The 23184-nt window shown below is 39.9% G+C and overlaps 1 protein-coding gene across 1 annotated transcript; it reads left to right on the top strand.

The window, feature by feature from the left end:
• Window positions 1-2032: 2032 nt before the first annotated feature.
• On the top strand, window positions 2033-9466 carry LOC147428547 (uncharacterized). The gene is made up of 3 exons (XM_086497064.1): window positions 2033-2505; window positions 8166-8470; window positions 9191-9466. Exons 1-3 carry the CDS (start codon window positions 2302-2304, stop codon window positions 9366-9368), a joined length of 687 nt encoding a protein of 228 aa, XP_086353190.1. The 5' UTR covers window positions 2033-2301; the 3' UTR covers window positions 9369-9466.
• Window positions 9467-23184: the final 13718 nt, after the last annotated feature.

The raw sequence follows: 23184 nt of genomic DNA, 5'->3' as shown, positions 1-23184 counted from the left end.
GGTTGATTTCAATCTCTTTGAGGCGGCAAAGTACTTTAGCTCGATAGATTATGATTAGGACTTACAAAAACTAGATTTCTTTATAATAAGGTGGCTAGATGTATTGTGCAAAATTTAATTGGAAAAGGAGCCAACTCTTTCATCAATGAAGAAGAATGCAAATCTTTTATCACACGCATTCGTAACTGCTTCAAAGGTAAGAGTATGCATTCAGCTTGGCAAGATTGTTGCAACCATATATGAAGAATAAGAGGTATCTTTTTCATGGACCATGAAATTATGGAGAGTTGTACTTCTACTTCCACTTTCATCAATTGCATGTGAAAGAGGCTTCTCAAAAATGAATGAGATAAAAAACAAGTCTCGTAATAGATTGTCACTTGCATCATTGGGCTTAGCAATGTTTGTTGGACTCAATACTCCGAAGGCTTCATGTCCTCAAGATGTATTGTGGGAAGAATGCTTTGATATGTGGACTCTATGAGGAAGCGAAGGAGAGCAAGCTTGGAAACAAATTGATTGTTGCTTTGGAGTTTTATTTGCTTGGATATTCAAGCCAAGCGATATGATTTTGTATCGAGGGCTCTTTTGCATTGTATTGGTATCGAAGGACTTTAATCTTCTAATTTCAAGGCAGTTTTTACTCTCCAATTTTGTAGTTAAAAGATGGAAATGAACTCATATTCATTATGTCATTGGTTTCATTTGCTCTATTTTTGTGTAATCTTTAAAAATTTACCAAGTTGTGGTCCATGGACTGCTGTTTGAGAATACATTGTGTAAATAATGAATTTTGTCAAAGTTATATTAAAAGAATGGTTAAAATGCATGAAAGAGTGTGAGATAAGTGAATTATTAATGTATGAGAGTATAATATAAGTGAAATATTAGTTTTTTTGGTATTTTGATGTAGATGGGTGCAAAATTTTCCTTTTGGTCTTTAGAAGGGCAATTGTAAATTTTGTCCTTCAATGTAGAAGGGCATAAGTTGCACATGCCTGTCATTAGACATTTAAGGTAGCCCTTTAAATTCTGTCATTGGCTCTGGTAGGCTGGTCGTCTCTCTCTCTCTCTCTCTCTCTCTCTCTCTCTCTCTCTCTCTCTCTCTCTCTCTCTCACACACACACACACACACACACACACACACCCCTCGGCAATTATCTTGCATACTCGGGTTGTCACCTCCAGGTACCAATCAACTGCATCGAATAAACTAGCTTCCAATTGCATGAGACCATGGCGGAGAGCCTTGCGGTCTGCTATAAATATTGTGCAATAGCTTAGTAGGTGATACACTTTTTAAAAATAAAAAGAAGAGGAGAATCTCCTCATGCAGTTTGCATAAAAAAGGTCGCTCTGGAACTCGAGCTCGGTGGATGGTGGTGCATGCGCATGCAAAAGGCGACAAGTGTGCAGTTGGGCCTCTCTCTCTCTCTCTCTCTCTCTCTCTCTCTCTCTCTCTCTCTCTCTCTTTCGTGCGAGCCATTTTGAGCAGAACTGCAGTAGCAACAAGAGCAAGTTTGTAGAACCGCAAGGAAGCAAATGTCATAGGCAAGGATCTGTTTCTGCCGCAGAGCCTTGCAAAAGCTAGGGCAAGAGAAGTGGGGAAGGAAATGCACGACAAGAGGAGTAGGAGAGGGAAGAGGAGGTGGTGCGGCCTGGAGGAGCGTGGGAGGAAGGGAACAGAAGCAGGGGAGAAGGGGAAAAGTGGGGGAGAAGAGCGGAGGCATGCTGAGATGGTGCAAGGGGGGAGGAATATTTCAAGTACTACAATTTTTTTAAAGCGGAGCCAGTAGGCTTAGTTATGTAGAACTGGTAACTAAGTGTCGCGTGACCATAGCCTAAGATGCGAGACACACTTTTCAGGAACTCTTATGGCACTGGCAGCCTGGCAGGCCAAAAAAGAAAAAAAAAACAATTTATGAGTCTTGGACGTAAAACGCTCACTACTCACGAGTCATAAAGTTTGTGGAACTGCGCGGAGGCGGGGCCATACGACAGTTGTAAGCATGGAGGATTTGAGGTTTGACGTTTACATCTCTCTCTCTCTCTCTCTCTCTCTCTCTCTCTCCCCATTCCAATTTTCAGATCGTGAGTATTCTGTGCTTGGAACTGTGAACACGAAGCTAGGTCGGTGGGATGTACCCTTAAAGAGATTTCGTCGTGGCGTCAACGTCTGATCAACGGTGGGGACTTGAGAGAGAGAGAGGGCGCCTTATCTGTGCGTGTTGATAAGCCTCTTGTGAGAGAGACCGAGCTTTGTGTGTGTGTGTGTGTGTGTGTGTGTAAAGAGCCGGTGCTATGAAAGCGCAAGCTGGGGTAAGTAATGTTATAGGCGAGGTGGGATGGTGGTGGGCAGTGGTAGTGTGGGTGCCCTTTGCCTTGTACAGCAGGCCCTTCATCGTGGGAGACTTTGAGACGTACAGACATCTCACCATCGCTGCCCTCGCCGGTCGTTATGACGTCGCTGGCCTCCACATTTCCAACCACATCTCCACTTGGCAGGTACTCGCTCCCTTCCTTCCTTTTCTTTCTTTTTTTTTTTTTTTGAGAGAGAGAGAGAGAGAGAGAGAGAGAGCCACCTAGCTCCATGATGTAGGAAGAGGGCAATGGTTAAGTATCGGGGTGCTTGCCCCCGTGTAAGTGGAGGTTATTGGCTATGCCGGTCACAAAAGATAAGATGAATCTTACTAACATTACAAATAATTACACCATGTGGTGCTAACTAGTAACCTAAGTACAATGCCAAAAGTTTTTGGCCAATGATGAAGGTGTCATTGCTAATAGAAATCACTAGGAATCAGGATATCCCGCTGTAATTCTTCTCTTATGTATGCGCTAGGCTTGATAATGGCCGAGTGTTGAATGCCAAAGTGTATCGATGAAACCAGCCCACTTTTATGACTTAACAACCAAAAAGCATATTTTTTTATACCAGAATTAGGGTTACCTCAAGATTTGAGCATGCCATGTCAACCGACATAGCGTCGATCGACAGTAATGAAGCTTACATACCAATACCTACTTCTATACATCCATTTTTGCATCCATGTTGATGTGGGTGGTGATGTCTTAGCATTTAGTTAACACTTGACAATGCACATGATGGGACTATTAGTCTTTACTCTTGTGAATTTGGATTATTTGTAGTTCACCTAGTTGTACCTGCATAATTGCTATTTATTTCAAAGATCCATCCTCGTCAGCCCTTCTCTTTTTTAGTTATACCTTCTCGTCAATCGGGGAATATTATGAAAGGTTTACTATTTTGTCCTATAACCATGTAAGAAATTTTCTTCTCAAAACTTGTACTCCACATGTTCTAAAATGATGATAAGAACTTTAGTGAGTTCCTTGGGTGTTGAAATTTGAGCCACACTCTTTTTGAGGAAACAAAAAATTGTTTCATGACTTCGAAGTTCCATGAAAGAATTTGTAGTAGGTATCAATGCCTGTAGATGTTTGTTGCGTAAGCCAACTCTACACACTTATCCCGTTTCTTTTCAAACAATTGACAAGGGCGATCATCTATCATATCACTTTAGTTAATCGAAGAGGATTATTGAAAGTCACAAATGTATACTTTTATGTATACATTAGAGATTAGAGAGGAGTGGGAGTTTTTTAAGTAGGCGCACAATGTAAGTAAAACATGTACATTGGGATGTTATCAATAACTTCTTGAATGCACGTGATATAGGAATCTTTTGATGAGTGATCACCCCGGGATCTTTCTTTTGCGTATCGCTTAAGAAAAGATGTGTGTGCTTAGCTTGTTGCTTCATCTTATTGCATAGATATGTTAAATTAAGTCATGAATGAGCAATAGTGTTTGTCAAGTCTATGTCAAAGCAGAGACTTTCTACCACTTTCATAGTGTGTGAACAACCCTCCAAATCACCTAGTGATCCTCCCCTTCAGAAGTGCTAGCAGAGAGGTCTTCATCATGGATATTGTCCTTGTATAATCCCTCATGAATTTGGCTACTCTAAACTTGAAAGATGATTGCGAATAGGAAGCAAACAGTACGACGCGCTTGAAGAGCTAGGGATCTTTGGCTCTGGTAAAGATTATATCTTTCTATCATTTACATATGGCTCTATATGCCACATAGTCATTCTACTAGTATTTCTACGAAGCCAAGTTTTGTCTCCATAGTATAAGAGGTTATGTGCTGGCAATTTTGTGAACTTATAATTTGCAAAACTTGCATGTTAAACATGTCTATTAAATTAGATTTTTAAGTTTTGGAACCTTTTTGCATAAATGGTTTGTGCATGCACGTGTTTGATGGGCGTTATTACACTTTGGTGGGCATCTCTGATAACACGAGCATGTAAATTCATTCTAGGGAAAGTAGTTTTAAGTACCGCGTCACCAGTGAGAAAGGCTCGTACAATCTTAGAAACTCACATAAGTACGCATGGTCGCAAGGCAGCCACTGACACAAGGAATTCGTTCTAGGGAAAGTGGTTTTAAGTACCGTGTCAAATGCATCACCAATGAGAAAGGCTTGTAGAGTGTCAGAAACTCACATAAGTGCGCATGGCCACTCACAAGGCAACCATTGACTCATGGAACTCGAGGTGATATATCGACCCTATGCCTCACAAGCTTAAGACATTTAATTTACAAGCGCTAGCTCTCTTGTTTTCTCCGAGGAATCACCTAGTATAGCATAGCTTAGCCCTAACAATTTTGATAGCCAATTGTCCCTAGATCCAACATTTTTCTCAATCTTGTCGCCCTCAGATTAAAACCATTGTAGGCAACCCTAGAAACCTACCCTCGCCCTCACTTGGAGCCCCATTTCCCTTAAGTGTCAAGGCCATCTGCTCCCCCATCCTCGTTGCATCAACTCCATCATGTTTTCAACTTTGTGAAAGCCTGAGATCTGTTGCGTATTTGCGCCTCATATCTGCAATTTTGTAGCCAACATTCACCTCTTGAATCCTTTCACATCGGGTGTGTTATTTAGCCCTAGATCCACCCCTTGGTGGCCATTCGCAACCCATATCGAGCCAGATCTTATCAGTGCATCTAAAGAGCCTGTGCGGTGGCTTATCTTGAGAGTTTCTACTGCTACAGTGTTGAGGAATTTCATGTGTACAGTCCATTTGTATAAGTGAAAGCAAATACCACATTGGTTAACGGTGTAGGGGACCCTTGAGAGGGCTAGTTGGGACATCTCTCTCTCTCTCTCTCTCTCTCTCTCTCTCTCTCTCTCTCTTATACACACACACACACACACACACACACACAAAGGTGTCTAAAAGGAACCATCAATAACGCAAACTTATATAGTGAGATCATTACTCAATTCCTTCTCTCACAATTTCCTTGCGCCTTACATTGTATGTCAAGAAGTTAGAGTATTTTGGTTTTACAAGGAGGGAGTGGAGTGATTCATGTGCTTTAACTTAAGATTTGTTCCATTCTCAACACGAAAGAATATGACTCGAATGAAGCACAACCTTTTGAATCAACTCTGGCTCGTGAATATCAGCATGGCGAGACACATCTAATGGGATGGGGCACCCTCCTAGTTTATGGTTTTTATGTTGATTAACATTTAGGCTAGTATTCTCACGCCTTGATGGTCCAGACTTAGTCTTGGAGGAACTGAGGGTGAGTTAGTACGGAAATGCAATACAGCATCATAGGCGCTTGAGTGGGGAGAGCTGACCATATATTTCCAAAACATCATCAACCATTGGTCCCCTTGGCTCTCTAAAGCAGGTAACAAATCTATGAACCTATTCTGGAGGAATACATCCAGAAAGATAAAGAATAAACATCTAGCCTAGTTAGGGAAAAATATTTAGAAGATGAAAAGGGATTAGTCAATTGGCATCCCAATGTAATCTCAGTGGGACAAAAAGGCTAGTGGCCATCAGAGTTCTAGAAGGCTGGATAACTATTGTATGTCGGTATGCTAGTCTAAGCTAGGGTGGAAAGCCTAGCGATGGCCCAAGAGCAAGCACGTAAACCAAGGATATATATTTCACTCTATTGGTCTCACCTGATTGGTTCTCCTCCCTTAATAAGCAATGGGGGCAACAATGGCTAGAGTTTAGATTGGTGCGAGAGAACAAACATTTGGACTCCTCAATGACTGCTAGCGATGAAGATCTTCATTTGGACTCCTCAATGACTGCTAGCGATGAAGACAGCTTGTACATTTTGTTATATACCACGAGCTGACACTTCTTGTTTAAGATTTACTCAACAATTTACAGGCTAGTATGGGCCGAAGGTTTGCCAGTCCGCATTGAATTGTGTGCATCTATAAGGGTAGCTAGTAGTGTTCAATTGTGAGGGGCTTCGGCTCACCTTTCATCGATGTCATTGGACAACAAAGTCTTGTCAGCTTGCCTTGTACACTGAGTTGGGGCGCAGCTGGTGTTTTTGGTGATGGATCAAAGTGACCATTATTATGTCCATTTTTTTACATGTGTTGGGCTCTACACAAGAAGATTTAGAAATTTTCTCATGTAGGAAAATGGAGTCTTTCTTAGTGTTTTTCATACAATGCATAACATCATGAGCTTCTGCTTGAGAGGCGCCACATACCTAGCTAGGTATGATTGGGGGCAGGGGAACCCCGTCCCCCCCACCGGGCCGGCGGTCCCCTGCCCCCAATCGTACTTAGCTAGGTATGCGACGCCTCCCTCACAGAAGCTCATGATGTTGAGGTAAGTCACAATGTGGGAAATATTGTGAGAATTTGTCCAAAACTTCTTGTGCTAGTGACCTACTAGCCCTTTATTTGCTCCTACTGGCTCTACATCGTTTTTTCATTACATGGAATCTCCCCAAGATCCTTTGGGATCTCCAATTAGCATGCCCATCCGCGTCACATTTAAAACCAATTTTAATGAGTAGCATTTGAACTCATCACCTTCATGGTATGAAAGTCAAGCTAAACCACTAGGGTATACGCCTTGCGTGCCCTTAACCCTCTCTTAACCACTAAAAAAAACAAATATCCCCCCCCCCCCCTCCCCCCCCCAAAAAAAAAAAATAATAATGACTTCTGAAAAAATCTTTTTGGCTCCCTACTAGCCCTTTAGTTGTACAAGCTTTATTTTTCAAAGACCACATTTAATTAATACTAGTATGGGGACACCGCCTCCATATTGGCTCATTTTTTTAAGGCTACGGTGCCCTTCAGAGGCATCTTTACCCTTAAGTGAAGGATAGGTTAGTGAAAAGTCTTCAAGCAGCCTTCTAATCTTTCCCTTCAAACTAAGGATAGGATATTGAAAAATCTTCAGGTTGCCCTTTTCATTTTTCCCTGAATATAGCTTAATGAAGGGTAGGTTGAAATTTACCCTTCAGATGAATGATAAAGTTCACTTTTCTAAAATGAGCATTGATCACCTCGGTGGCCGCACCTCTCTCTCTCTCTCTCTCTCTCTCTATCTATCTATCTATCTATCTATATATATATATATATATATATATATATATATATATAACACACACACACACACACACACACACACGTGCGTGCGTGCGTCTCCCTATGTTGTTGGGCTCGAGAGGACATTGGTTGGATGCTTTTTTTTTTTGGTGGGGGGGGGGGGGGGGGGGGGGGTGTGGAGGCCTCCCCCGTTATAGATAGTATAGATATAGATTTATCTATATAGGGGCTTATTAATATTAGGTAATTAAAATTACCAAAATACCCCTCTAATCTGTGGAAATTCCCACAATAGGCCTCAAATTTCAAAAATTTCCAAAATATTCTTGTGTCCATTTTGGGTGGATTGCTCTAGATTTCTAAAAGTTTATTATTTTTGACAATTGAGATCCATTTTTGATTGCTTAACACATTATTTCTCATGAATTAACTGACAATGAAAGGCAATTATGTCTTAAAATAATGAAGCTGCAATTCATCTCCAAAGCCTACACAGTTTTAGTATATTATAATGATAGACAAAAAATCTTCTTAGGAAGAGCTGATTTTTTTTTTGTCTTTCTAGATGTTGAATCTCACAACCAGGGGTATTTTGGAAAATTTATCATGCATTTTGGAAATTTTGACAAAATATGGGGGTTATTTTGGGAATTTTCACAAATTAGAGGGGTATTTTGGTAATTTTCCCTTAATATTATTTGTGGTTTGTGACGAAATTAAAGGTGGTGGGTCTTTGCAGGTGCATGCATTAGCGGGGCTGGTGTATATGCTAGTGGCTCCCTTTCAGTTGAACGACACCTTGAGAGCTGGCCATGCACAGCTTCACAGGCGGATGGGCTACGTATTTGTGGGTGCATCTCTGATATTGGCCGTCTCAGGCTCGACCACCATGCTCATCCACAGTGAGTTTCAATCTCTTGGCCGCATTTTCATGGGCTTTGCAGGTGCCCTCAACCTCCTTGGCCTCGCCCTCTCCATCTCTGCAGCTCGACACAAGCGCTTTCAAGCCCATCGACGTTGGATGATCAGGAGTGTTGTCATGGGGTGAGTACTTAATGTTTTGGTTTTTCTTCCAGGTTTGGGCATGAAACTCTCTCTCTCTCTCTCTCTCTCTTTCTTCTAGGTTTGGGCATGAAACTCTCTCTCTCTCTCTCTCTCTCTCTCTCTCTCTCACACACACACACACACACACACACACACAGAGGCTACCCCATTTTCGACTACATTGCGCGAGAGTGTGGGAGCCGCAAGGAGGCATCGAAATTGCTCCTCTACTCTGGCAGTTAAGAAAGAGGAGAGGGGAGAGATTTTAACGTCCCAAGAGACCTCGGAGATCTACCCAACGAGTCTTGAACGCGAATACTCTACAGGGATATGATGATGAAAGAAGTCTATATCACTTGTTAAGTAGTTAAATGAGGAAGCTATGTATGATTCATGCAACCACATATATCACAAGAAGTTTTGGACAAATTCTCACAATAATTTCCACATTGTGACTTACCTCAACATCATGAGCTTCTGTGAGGGAGGCACCGCATACCTAGCTAGGTATGCGGTGCCCCTCGAGCAGAAGCTCATGATGTTATTCTGTGTAAGATAAACACTAGAAAAGACTCCGTTTTCCTACATGGGAAAATTTCTAAATCTTCTTGTGATACAAGTTATGCCTCAAAAGCCTTGGTTCTGTTAGATACACACTTTGGGTTCTTTCTCTCGTTCTTTGATTGATGCTGTACTAGCTCTTGTTTTACTTGTGATTAGGTACACAGTCATTAGCGCGAGAGTAGTGCTTGTACTCCTACAAAAGATTTTGCACATTGGATTTGGTGTTCCTATTGTCAAAGAAGCTGATTACTCCATTTTTGTAGCTATACTTGTAAGTACCACCATTGTAGAGTTGTACATCCACAAGTATGTGAGTGGAGAAAAAGTAGATTAGCAATGTCAAAACATCTCATATAAGTGAGATCAGGCATGTAACACTCATTCAAAAGCGGCACCTTGTATAAAGAGTCATTTTTTGGTGAATGAAAGGTGTTAATAGTTTTGATTAAATCTAAGATAAATGGAAGTAATTGTCCTCTTAGGAAGGAACAGTTTTTAGAGTAAGTTGTGTAATGTTAACCTCTTTTAAAGAATTATTTTTCGGAGAGTAGACTTTATAGTAACCATTTGGGGGTAGGTGCAAGATAAACTATACTTCACTATGTGCATCTTGGGTCCCTGGCGTGACATCAGGGACGCAAAGAACTTACCAAATTAACCTCATTGTGCTGAAGCTCCAGCTCTCAGTTAGTGTCATAAATACCAAAAAAAAAGGCTAGTTCTACCCATTGCAACAAACTCGGCAAGTAATGTGTCCACTGCGGAACTCGACAAACTCCATGGTGGCTCACCACGCATGTCTGAGTGGTCAAAGCCACATTAACATGACAAGATGCATCTTTGGCCGCCATAGAACTCCTCGAGTTCCAATGTGGCCGCCATAAATAGCCTTGGTGCTACATCCATGTAACTTGGCAAGTTACGTAGTAGACCACCACATAACTCGATGAGTTACTTAGCCACCACTAGTGGCCACAGTGGCATGGTCACGTAACTTGACGAATTACTTGGTGGCCACCACAAATGGCCACGGCGACATTGAGTTACATGGCATGCTTGCATGAAGGACACTCCATTTCAAGCCATGCATGTTGTCCATGTAACTCGTCGAGTTATGTAGATAACATTCATCATCCATGTAATTCAGTGAGTTATGTGGTCGAATTTTGATAACTAGCTAAGTTATTTTATTGAAAAAACATTTCACTCGTCCATCACCCACGTAATTCAATGAGTTACGTAGTTGAATTTTATTAACTCATCGAGCTTTGCTCACCACAAGCTCGACCTTGATTTACCAAGTTAAATTATAATTGGGCGAGAGATTTACCTTGACAGCCTATGGTGTTGCATGACAAGGAGAGGTGCCATCACAACACGTACAAGTGGAGTTTGCTAGGTTGAGATCGTGCAACCATTGGGATTTTGTCGTTTGTAGGTTAGAGATCTCCTCCAATGCCACCATGCTTCTCTGTCCTTGTCTCCCTTTCTCTCTCTCTCTCTCTCTCTCTCTCTCTCTCTCTCTCTCTCTCTCTCTCTCTCTCTCTCTCGATCCCTTCCCTCAAGGGCCTTCTCTCTAATTTCAAGGGATATTAAGTTAACTCTCTCTCTCTCTCTCTCTCTATAGAGAGAGAGTTAAATTAAAAAATGAAAGGTAAATTAATCTTTTAAAAGAACAAAAACTAAACTACTCTTGTAACTCTCTCTCTCTCTCTCTCTCTCTCTCTCTCTCTCTCTCATTTTGAGAGAAAGGAAGAGAGAATCGGGTTTTTAAACTAGTAGTTTTTATGAAATCACTAGATTTCAAATAGAGTTCAGCTCAAAAAATAGAAAAGAATAGAGAACTGTAAAAAACATTGAACTTCCATAAAATCATTAAAACAAAATGTGGAAAGGAATCATAGAAATAAGAATAGCTATAGGTATGTGGGAGCATATATTGTTACCTAATTGTAGGTACACCCACTATTGGACACTAAGGATGTTAGTGTGAGTACGGCATAGTGTTTAGTCAATATTATGCATGATGAAGTTGATGGTTACAATGTCTTGTTGGCTAATCCTAGATTCATTTAGGTAAATCTCTCCATCTCTCTCTATCTTTCTTGTAGACAGGGAGCACATTACTCGTAGGGCCGGAGAAAGAGAGCCCCTTGTTTACTAATTTTTAGTAAACAAGGAAAAAATGTTATATCAAATATCTCTAGTGATGCCAACAATTATTGAAGTGGCCCACTTGAGAAGGTGTCCAATCTTAGGTCTAGTATGTCAGCTTTAATCTCAGAATATACTGTAAAGGATTAGACCTAAACCTAATGTAAATGCATTGTCAACACCATATCTTAATATTAGGCCATAGAGATATCGCTATGGCCTAATATTAGGTGTCCAATCTTAGGTCTAGTATGTCAGCTTTAATCTCAGAATATACTGTAAAGGATTAGACCTAAACCATATGTAAAAAAGTTTAACATAGTTTGGTAACCTAGCAGAACATAAAAGTGTCCATTTAGGGTCTTGGAAAAAAAGATCATACTCTTGCTTAGCATGTCATTTTCTCTCATGATTACTTGAGCATGAAGTTGAAAGACAAACCTATAAGTGAAAAATAAGTAATGGTTAAATTTCCTTACCTAACAGTTCATGGCAAGCCTCCAAAGTGGATGTAGTGGTACATTTCAACAAAAACAGCAAAATGGAAAGGTTAATTCAAACCTAACGACTTTAGAAATTTTTTGTGATGGTCAAACAATTTTTCCTAGTAAGTTCAATGGGTTATTGCTTATAATCTATAGTTTTTAAGGCACCATGATTTTGTTTTAGAAATATGATTAGCTAGAAGAAGATCATGTTTTTCTCACTCTATTGACCTATTATCGGTATTTCTACACAGAGACTTTAATTACTACTATCAAGATGTTTTCATAATATAGTTGTGTCCTTGACTTGCATAGATTTTCATAGAAACTCTAAAAATCATTGAAAGCTAACAAACTATGACAATTTTAGAGGCACTTATAAAGTAGTGAAACTCAATGCATGAGGATATTCGCTTCCACAGTATGTTCTAAATTATGTTCTCTTTAAAACATAATCACTAAAATATCCAGATTATACATGTATTATGGAGTCTTTATATAAGCTATAATCATTATGTTGGCCCTATCAAATCACTCATATAATAGAACTTGCATCCAAACAAGATTGATTTTGGTACAAACCAAAAAAATCCCATCATTGCATTTTTAGTTGTATGGGATATTAAGTGTCATAAAACTCAAGGAAGAATTTTCATGTGATATGGAATCCATGTGCAAAGTGATGTTAGACCGCCTAACACTATCCACAACTATTGTACTGGCTTGGGGGTCCTTAAACTATGGATCTCAGCAAGTCTACAAACCTCAATGACACAAGGCTAATGCAACAATTGTTCATGAATACAAGTACGAGAAGGAAGATAGATGTCACTCAAGTATGTCTCTACAATGATGCCTACATGATATTTGGCTCCTGAAATGCTAAGTGTACAGACCATCGACGAAGGAGAAGGCCACTACAAGAGGTTGTGTGCTCTTGTGACGCTGTTAGCGACGGAAATACACTGGGTTTTTATAACCCCCGGCGTCGCTAATAGCGTCGCTACGAGAACGTCGCTATATAGAGACGCTCATAGCGACGGTCATAGCGACGTTTACACAGAAGTCTATAGCGACGCTCGTAGCGACGCTACAGAGCCATAAATAGCGACGGTTATAGCGACGCCCGAGAGAATTTTTTTTTGGTGATAGGGCATTGAATGCCCTGCCACCCATCAACCATATTGTACTTGATTCACTTTTTAAAAAAGTGCAAGGGTAGATAATAGACCCAAAATAGTCACCCACAAGACGCATTGTTTGCAAAATTGACAAGCGTAAAATTGACAATTGTACACATCATAGGCAAAATGAATTGATTGGTAAATGTAATAATGACAATTGTACAACATCATAGGCATAAAGAATTGATTGACAAAATGAACTCCGGTGACAAATGTAATAATATACATGGTTCAAAAAGACGTATAAAATCCGTCTCATGATATATAAGCTATGAGAAACCCTAAACTAATGCTATCTAGCTACGGCTAAACTGACGTCGTTTAGTCAGACGTCTCATCGTGTCCAAGCGGCGTATCTGTCGGATTCTGCAAAAAAAGACAATAAGACAGCTTTCAGTAAGTATAAACATATAACAACATTTATAAATCAATACAAAAAATAGAAAAGAGTAAACCCTAATACTAACCATGCCGCCGCGAGAACTGAGAATGTCCATCAGGGCGTTTAAGCCCTTCCTGCCTGCGTACTCGCGCTCGTACGGTGTGGGATCATGTCCTATCATCGACCACTGTCAAAACATACAAAGATTTCATTATGTTAGAATTAAAAAACTCATAAACCCTAAACTATCGAACATAAAGAGCAATGCGAAAACACTTACAAAATCGTCCTCAAATGATACCCATCCACCGCTCCCCAAGTGGTGCGAGCTCCCTGCCTCTACTCGCGCTCTGGCTGCATCCTTTTCTTGCTTCCACTTGTCGGGATTCTCGCGCGCTGCTTTCTTCGCATTCTTCCAATCTTCTTTGGCCAGCCAATCTGGCCTGTTCCACCCATGCTTGATTGCTTTTTGCACTGCGGAACGCTTGTGTTTGCAGTATTCGCGCATTCGAATCTTCATCAGGTATTCATTGAAGCGCTGATCCCGAGTTGGAACGGGAAACTCATCATGAAGTATGCTGATGACTCTGTCTTTTAAATCACTTGGTACTTCACTCCATTTGTTTAGTATGTTGTGTCTAAATAGCTGAGATCAAAGACCACGCATGCGCGAGATCACCTCCTTGCCGTCATCATCCATGATGATGCTGCCGCTGAAGTCGACGGAGTAAGGCAAGCCCTCTGGCCGGTGACGTGTGAACCTGGGTGTCCCGGCAGGGGTCTCTAGCGGCGTGTCGATGGGGGTACGGACGTCAGGTGTCTCCACCTGCGTCTGGGCCCCGAAGCGAGGAGTGTCGAGTGGGGTGGCTCCTGGCGGAGTAGGTAGAGGTGTGTAGCTGCTAGGAACAGTCAACCGCGCAAAACCTGACATAGATGGCGATGTTGTGGCTGGTGTGGGGACGGGCAAAGAAGGGGAGGGTAAAGAGCCTCGTCGAACACGAAGCGGTGTGGAGGCATCGGCGGCGGAATCCCCACAACAACCGCCACCGCCACCGCCACCACTAGAGCGCCGGTGTTTAGACGAGTGTGAAGATCGTCTCGTCGACACCGAAGCTTTGGAGCGCGCCGAATGCTCCGAAAGAGAGGGAGATGCGGATGGAGTAGGAACGCGCGATGATGCGCCAGAGCGATGACGCTCCGCGTACCACTGTCTCTGTTGCGGTGACAAAGAAGAAAGAAACTCCTCATCATCCATACCTGCATTAAACACACGAATATTTAAACTTAATATTGAATGAATAGAGTAGACAATGACGCAAAGACCATTAAATACAATGACGTAATGACGCATATAAATACAATGACGCAATGAATTGAGTGATAGAAGAGGCAAGTCGAAAACTCAGAATTTTCAATCAAAAGATGTGAGCGCGAGTAGAAAAGAGCGTTATACACCATGGAAGGTACTTAGAGAGCCAGAGCTTTTACAACACGGAGCAAAATTGTTCAAATACAATATTTGTGGCTTTAAGAGATCTCTCTCTCATCCTCGCATAACTCAGCATAACTTCCTATATCTATATAGAGCTCTCCGTTTAAACACATATCCTCTGTTTCATTTTGTAGATCCTCTGCATGCACCCCATATAGAGTAGTAGCATCTTGATGCTCGTCTAGCACCACCGCAGCGGCTTCTGATTGAGCATCTTCTCTGATCTCCTCCATTGATGCCGTTGTGATTGGCACATGGTAGCCTTCATACGTCCTTGCACTACGAGGGGCTACCTCTATGACGTACCACCAGTTTGATGTAGACTTTGTAGGATGAAATATTACCTCCCAGAGCCACATAACTTACATGAGAGCTTTCAAGCACATAACTTGTAAAAGGGGGATGTTAACTATTTACATACTTACTTGTTCACAATGCTCGGGTATTACGAAAGTGTCTCTTAGGTCAGTCCATTTCTTAGTAGAATCCACCTCAAGAAAACCAGACTCTCCTCTACGCAGAGTAGCGTTGCGACCCTCCATGATTATCTTGAACCATTGCACGTCGAACAAGTCGACAAAAAATCCTCTGTAATCGATCCTCAAAATCTCTTGTAGCGTGCCGAAGTAAGTGAGTTCCGCCACCACAGGATCTGCATCAGAGGAACGTCGTCGACTAGACTGTTCAAATTTTGCCATGATTCCACAATCTTGAGTAAAATGCTTTTTGACGATCCGTTCCACCCTAAAATGTCGACCTTTATACCATGCTGCTGTGTATGACTTATACTACAACGAACAAAGATTATGAGTGGCCGTTCAAACGTTTAGAAATAAAGTCACTAGCTAGTCGTACATTGCAAACTTACCTTGGTCGCGCAACCCCGAGAGTACTCCCACTCTTCCTCAGTCACTTCGTCACCGCATTGTTGTGCGCTTTTCAATTGGTTGTGCAACCATCTTAAGCTCATGAATGTTGGTAGGCTCTCCAGACCCGTCGGATAGTGCATCGGTGGTCGTCTTCCCCGTCTCCACTCGATTCGTGCCCTTTGTCGCTCTTGCTTTGCATCCTCATATTGTGAAATCCTCTTTTGCATCACTGGATTGTGGAGCATGCAAAATCGATTGATTTTAGCCTCTAGATCTTCCGTCATCTTCTTCTCAACACCGAGATTGCACATGACAATACCAGATATGCGCTCATCATCTATGGTTCGCCATAGCGTGTCCCGAGCTTTATCACACATATGTGAGGCATCTTGTGGCTTCACATATGTTGCTTGACCAAAGCGCCTGCGAACACGTCTATTGGGTTGCAAGATTGCTGCTTGTTGGCCAGCGTCAGAGTCCGACGAGTTATAAATGGCAACAACTCGATCTCTCTCTCTCTCTCTCTCTCTCTCTCTCTCTCTCTCTCTCTCTCTCTCTCTCTCTCATTCTCTAGTCATGTCCAATCCCCGCACACCTCGGTCTAGAGGTACACGGAGATCAGAACCACCGGGTTATAATCTCGTCTTTATTGGTCAATACCTATATTTATGGGTACAAGAAATCTACAGACCCACGTCTACATGATACTGCATGTAGTGGACAAAACCCCTTTGCCTCTTCTCTAGCTGTAGCACTTCACAGCATCTTAACATCTTTTCACAGTAGATCTCTTCACTGTTCGTCTAACTCTAAACCCTAAACCGTAAGTAATTCTTGCGTGGACTCGATCTAACGTAAATAAGCGTAAATCTAAATAAACGTAAATCTAACTAAAAATAAACCTAAATCTAATTTAACGTAAGTCTACATCTAACCTAATCTTTAACGTCTTTTGGGATAGTTTCCTACGACGTTAAAACTCTCTTCTTCTTGTGTGTGTGTGTGTGCGTGTGTGTGGGTAAACCTAAATAAACCTAAGTCTAATCTAATATAACATAAATCTAAATCTAACGTAAATTATGTTATATTAAAAACAAAGAACTAAACTAACAGGGATTATAAGAACCTTAAAACTGATTTAACACATAATTTTTCACATAACTCGGCAAGAGTTGGCATTCTCATCACTAAAGATGTGAGAGTTAACTTCCGGCGGTGACGCTGCCTCATCTCCATCCACATCTGACGACAGCAATTGGCCCTTTGGACCGTTCTTGCTCTTGTTACTAACTTTGAAGTTGCTGTTGAATGACTAGAGGTTGTCTAGATGGTCATTGTCGGGGATGTAGTGACTCTTGCCGCCCAGAAGATCCACCTTCTTCCCTATCTTCTGAAGACATTTCACCAGTACTTTTGGATCGACGGAGCCCACCATGAGTGAAGGCAGCAATACCCTATATTCCATTGAGGGATTTCTTCACCCGCTTCATGCAGGTATCGCAGTCTATGGAGACCTAAATCTAATCTAATATAACGTAAATCTATATCTAGCGTAAATAAACGTAAATCTAACTAAAAATAAACCTAAATCTAATCTAATTTAACTTAAATAAACCTAAATCTAATTTAACGTAAGTCTACATCTAACCTAATCTTTAACGTCTTTTAGGATAGTTTCCTACGACGTTATAACTCTCTTCTTCTTGTGTGTGTGCGCGTGTGTGGATGTGTGTGCCAATAAAAAGAGATAAATGGTATAACCTTTCTATCACCCATGCCAAGTATGATAGATTGGTTATGCCATTTCCCTCTTGAATAATAGGTCTTGAGTTCAACTCCTCGTCGGCTAGATCTTTAGGTCTTTTAATTTTAATTAGTTTCCTACGACGTTAAATTAGTTTCTCTCTCTTTCTCTCTCAATGTGTGTGCATTTTTTTGTTTATGCATGTTTTCTCTCTCTTTTCCTCTCTCAATGTGTGCGTTTTTTGTTTATGCATGTTCTCTCTCTCTTTTCCTCTCTCAATGTGTGCGTTTTTTGTTTATGCATGCTCTCTCTCTCTCTTTTCCTCTCTCAATGTGTGTGCATTCTTTGTTTATGTATGTGTGTGTGCGTTTTTGTTTATGTTTGTACTCTTTCTCTCTCTCTCTCTCTCTCTCTCTCTCTCTCTCTCTCTCTCAAAAACACTATGTGTGTATGTGTGTGTGTGTGTGTGTGTGTGTGTGTGTGTGTGTGTGTGTGTGTGTGTGTGTGAGAGAGAGAGAGAGAGAGAGGGAGAGAGAAAGAGGGGAAGGGAACATGAGAGTGAGGAGAGGGAAGGAGCATACCTGGCTCTCCTTCCTCTCCTCGTGTGTGTGTGTGTGTGTGTGTGTGTGTGTGTGTGTGTGTGTGAGAGAGAGAGAGAGAGAGAGAGAGAGGGAGAGAGAAAGAGGGGAAGGGAATATGAGAGTGAGGAGAGGGAAGGAGCATACCTGGCTCTCCTTCCTCTCCTCGTGTGTGTGTGTGTGTGTGTGTGTGTGTGTGTGTGTGTGTGTGTGTGTGTGTGGAGAAGAAAGAGAGAGAGAGAGAGAGAGAGAGGGAGAGCGTTACCTGCTCCTTGCTTGAGGGCGCCGAAAAACTCAGATCTGAGATCTGAGTTTTTGGGCGCTCTCTGTTATTTTTTTTAGCCCAACCGGTGTCGCTATGAGCGTCGCAAATTTACTTGTAAATTTGCGACGCTCATAGCTACGCCGGGAAATTTTTTTTGAGCGTCGCTGTGTGAGCGTTGCTAATATGAATAGCCTCTTGTAGTGGGCTCAAAAGCCAACTCGAGAGGGTGTTGAACTCAGAGTTGAAGAAGTCCAGTCAATCAAATGAAGCAACTATGCTCCATCGGAGTGCTCAAATGCTCTGCAACTAGTGACACCATATGAATCTAGCCAAAAACATCCATTGTGTGTGGTGTGACCTCGCCAGTTGGTGTCACATCTGCTAGTGGCACTTTGGATGCTAAGCTTAAGGGTACACAGATTGAGGAAGGGGATGGAGGAGGATGGGTAGCCAAAAGATGGAGAGAAGGATGGGTAGCCAAAAGATGGAGAGAAGAAGTGCCAAGCTTGAAAAGTGATGACTACATGGGAACAACCTCTAAAGCCTCAGTGGGAGGGCAATAGACTCCTCCGCTATATCCGTACATACCTTTGGTCTTGGGTATTGCTTGCGCTCTCGAGATTTTTGCCTATTTTCTTCCACAAGAGCAATCTCTTTTGCGGTTTGAACTTTGTGGATGGGATTCTTATGGTGTATATCATGCTTTCAAGACCTTTGGGAATATGAACCTATGCTTAATTACAAAAATCAATGTTAAAATAGATAATGATTTGATCCATAAGGTATGAGATCTCTAAAACTAACACACGCACAAATGAAGTGAGCTTCGAAAAGAAAGGTTTATATATAGTTGCTCTCTAATGTAATCTAATGAAGATAAATCATGATAAAATTATATCAACATTTTTAAAATTATATATAAATAAATTATTATTTATTTTATTTTTTTCAACACAAACATTTAAGAAATTAATTCATTATATTGATACCTTTTTATTATTTGATTAGTCTAATTTTATAGCATTTTAATATTAATTTATATTTATATAATTTAAATAATTATTGAAACACATATTTTAAGTAAATTGAGTGCTGAAAATTTTTGATTGAATTATCTATTTTGAAATCTATTTATTTATTTGGTTTTTTAGATGATGTGGCATTTGAGGTAGCCATGCGTGGATGAGATGGTCATCCATGTGGAAGCAATCCTCTCATTTTGCCATGTCGGATGATGATATGTCACATTGGTTACATGTAATGATCTGGTGGCAAAACATAAATTTGATGAGTTGAGAGGTGGTGATGTGGCATGCAAGATCACTTATGACATGGTGGGTGATGTGACATGCACAGTGGCATGTGAGGTGGTAGATGACTTAAGGCAAAGTGGCATGCAAGGTGGTAGTTGAAGGTGGTGGTGGGTGACTTGCCAAATATGGTGACATGGCATGCAAAGTGTCAAAATCAAATAGATTACACTATAATGATGTGGAAGGTGAGATGGAGTGATGACATGGACTTTTGATGATGTGGCGACTTGTTTGTATGAGGTGGACTAACCAACTAGGATTGGGAGACTAGGACCAAACCATGGACGATAGACAAGTGTCAAAACTTGGCATATTCCCAAACTTAAGGAGGCACACCTCAAGTGAATCGAGCAAGTGAAAAAGATTAAAATAGTACAAATGTCACTTTCCCTTATTCAATTTGATTCAAATGTTTTTCTATGAGTAAGTTGATATAAGGGTCTATATCAAAATCAAAAAATAAGTGGCAATGTATAAAATTCATTAGAATTTTGTAAAAACCTCTAGCAATGTCTTTAGTTTTTGTTGTTTTTTGAACTAGATCTAATAAAAATAAGCCATTAAAGTTTGATTTTTTGCAATGGTCACATTCCTTAGGTCATAATCTATCAAATGATTGTTGGTTTTGCACATCTATCCTAGGACATCATTCTTGAGTGACAATGGATAGTCTTTCTCGAATGAAGGGTGTCAAGACCTCCATTGAGTTGTTATGGAACTAAGATCATAGCCACCACTATTGAACATGGATATTTCATTACTCTTGGCATTGTAAGACTCAAGTGACAAGTGAGACGATGATCATTAGTTTTACAATAGATCCTATCCTCTAGCTCAAGGTTTTTGATATAGATTGATAAACTAGAGTGGTTGAGAAAATTTACTTTCACATTTTCACACCATTGACTCATGTTAGAAGCCATATAAGGAAAGGAATGGGAAAAAAAATTATCAATCTGTTGAACAAGTCCATAGAAAGGTCATACAAAATCGTAAGTAAAGCTGCAACTTATAAAACTCTTGTGTGCATAGGTCTTTTTCTTGGAAGGGTTGTATTGCATGAAATGGCATATAATTTGAACATATATACAATGTCCAAAAAAATTTCATGTAACAAATTGACCATGCTTTAACACTAGTTTGGTACCAAAAAGTAAAGTGTCCCTTTTTCACGAATTTAAATAAAATGGTACATGAAATATAGAACACATCTCAAGAAATGCTTTTGCAAACTTATAAAATGTTATTCAAAGTACTCATAGAAATGATAATCTCTCACTTTTGATCATAACCTCAATAGTAACTACACTCATAAAAAGAACCTACGCAAAACAACATTTAATGTTTTCATTAAAATTCGTACTCTAGCCTAAGAAAAAAATGAGCAGGGTGCATGCAATAATCCGTGGTAACTACTTATATATGTGTTTGATATTTTTTCAATTTTCATGTGAGAAAAAAATCCTTTGTGACTAGAATTAAAAATAGAAAGTCCTGTGGGTCAAATATGCAACGTTCACAAATTCAACTAATGATCACAAAGAACATTTAGTTAATCTAAATTTACAATTTCTTATGATGCATATATACTAGATCTATGACTCCCTTACATAAGGTGATAATTTTTAATGGTTATGCTAGCCACATTTGGTGATTTATAACATATCCAAAAAACTACGCATGTTGTAATTATGTTTTTTTTATTTATCAAATATAAGCCTTAAAATAAATTCCACTTTTGGATTTTTTTGTTCATCTCACTTATTTGTATACAAATGCCTCATATGGACACAATTGGAGATTTATATACACACTTTCATTAGTTTTTCATAGCAATTTTTTTTTTCAAGAAATTACGCACTACAAATTTTTTTAAATGAAGTTAAATTACAAGATTCCTATGAGTTTGAACCCTTGAAAAATGCTTAGTTGATGGGTATTGACCTATAGATACATTGTACACCTTAGGTTTTGTCTCATAACCTCATCATGTGAATGAAAGAGGCCTTAAAAGACCAGTATTTTCCTCTTTGTCAGCATTTTCAAGATTTTTGTGTTTTGATTATAACAAAAATCTAGTCTCATAACTAGGTTATGAAGCTCAATTTCTTGCTATAATAATTTTTTTCCTATCCATACGCCTTCAAATCTATGCAAAATATTATTTTGATGAGAAGTTATATTCAATTGATGAAAATTTAATGCACTAAATCTCTATGAATTTTCATCTTAAAACTTATCATTATAATCTTAATTTGGTATTAATTTTGGCAAAAGTAGAATTTGGCTATGTTCTACACCTCATAGCTGACCTAAGATATGAATGTGACCTATGAATTGTTTTTCTAGATTCACCAAATAATTATGACAAGTTGCTAGAAAAAAAGGACACTTTAGTGTCTCAGGACATTTGAGTGTCCGATTACAGAACTAGTGTTAATGGGTTAATGCACAAAAATAAATTGTGATGGTTGAAGAGGTGAATTAGCCAATTACAAAGTGCACTTCTCTCCTTCCAGGTTCATCTAAAATACACTGTGTTTGAAGCTATAGGTTACTTCCTTGTTTTGTGGAGTACACTTCATGGCCACTTGTAGTGCTTGATATAGAAGTAGATATGTTTATTGAAAAGTATGTTGTTGGAAATCACATGAAAGGAAAATAAACTAGCAATGTTTGAGGAGGCTTAAATGTTAATAGAATAAAACAGAATTGTGCTAGATAATAATGCATCTGTACACACATGCTAGTTATAATAATGCATCCATACATACAAGCTAGTTAAGGCTAGGAAAAGCAAAGCAGTGGTTTGCCCTTAGCGGTGGCCACCTCAAAAGATTGCCACCATGAATGAAGCTTCCATGGGTTCCACACTTAGTTTTACAAACCCTAACCCTAGGTTAGCAAACCTAGTCTCTGATACCAACTTAAAAAGTAAGGTGGATAATACACTATAATGAAAAACATTATTAACTAAAAGGGAAAGAGTCTAAGAACACAAGCACTTACTTGATACTAGGAACTTAATGGGCTGGGAAAATGACTTGATTATTTCCACTTAGAAAAGAACCTCTTGTTTAGGTCTAGTTGTAAAATATGTTGCATGTGGGATAATTCCCCTTGTGCTCTACGGAGATCCTCTAGAGGTTTTGCCATATTGGCATCAATCATTTCAACAATCTCGTGACTAAAGACACCATGTACATTACAAAAGCTGGGAAAGATGTAGAGGTTGAAGAGATAGCTAAGGAGTTTATTGAGGAATTGGATAAAATACAAAGCAAAGAGATTTTGAATCTGGTAGAGTTCAAAGTAGAGAATCTCACAAAAGTAAAGGAGTCCATTTATATCCTCAAAGATGAACTTGGCCATTTGCTATTCACTACAAATTTTTATATTTATAGGATCAATTTTTTTTACTGGTAGCTATCATACAAACCCTCTTTAACCTAAGAGAAGATTATTGCCTTACATTTACAAAGTGGGTAGAGTATGATAAAGGATTTGTGGACTACTCTCAATGTCTACTAATAGTGCTTGATATAGAAGGAGATAAAGTTATTCAGAATTTAGTTGTTGGGAAATCACGTGATGTTGTACAAAGCTATGAAGAGCACAGACTACCCAAAGAGGAAGAGTTCCATGAGATATAAAAAATACTAAAAATAGACCACATGAGAAGAG

Source organism: Adiantum capillus-veneris, chromosome 23, assembly GCF_014529385.1.
Source record: "Adiantum capillus-veneris isolate H3 chromosome 23, ASM1452938v2, whole genome shotgun sequence".
NCBI classification, from domain to species: Eukaryota; Viridiplantae; Streptophyta; class Polypodiopsida; order Polypodiales; family Pteridaceae; genus Adiantum; species Adiantum capillus-veneris.
This window is presented reverse-complemented; position numbering and strand designations above follow the sequence as displayed.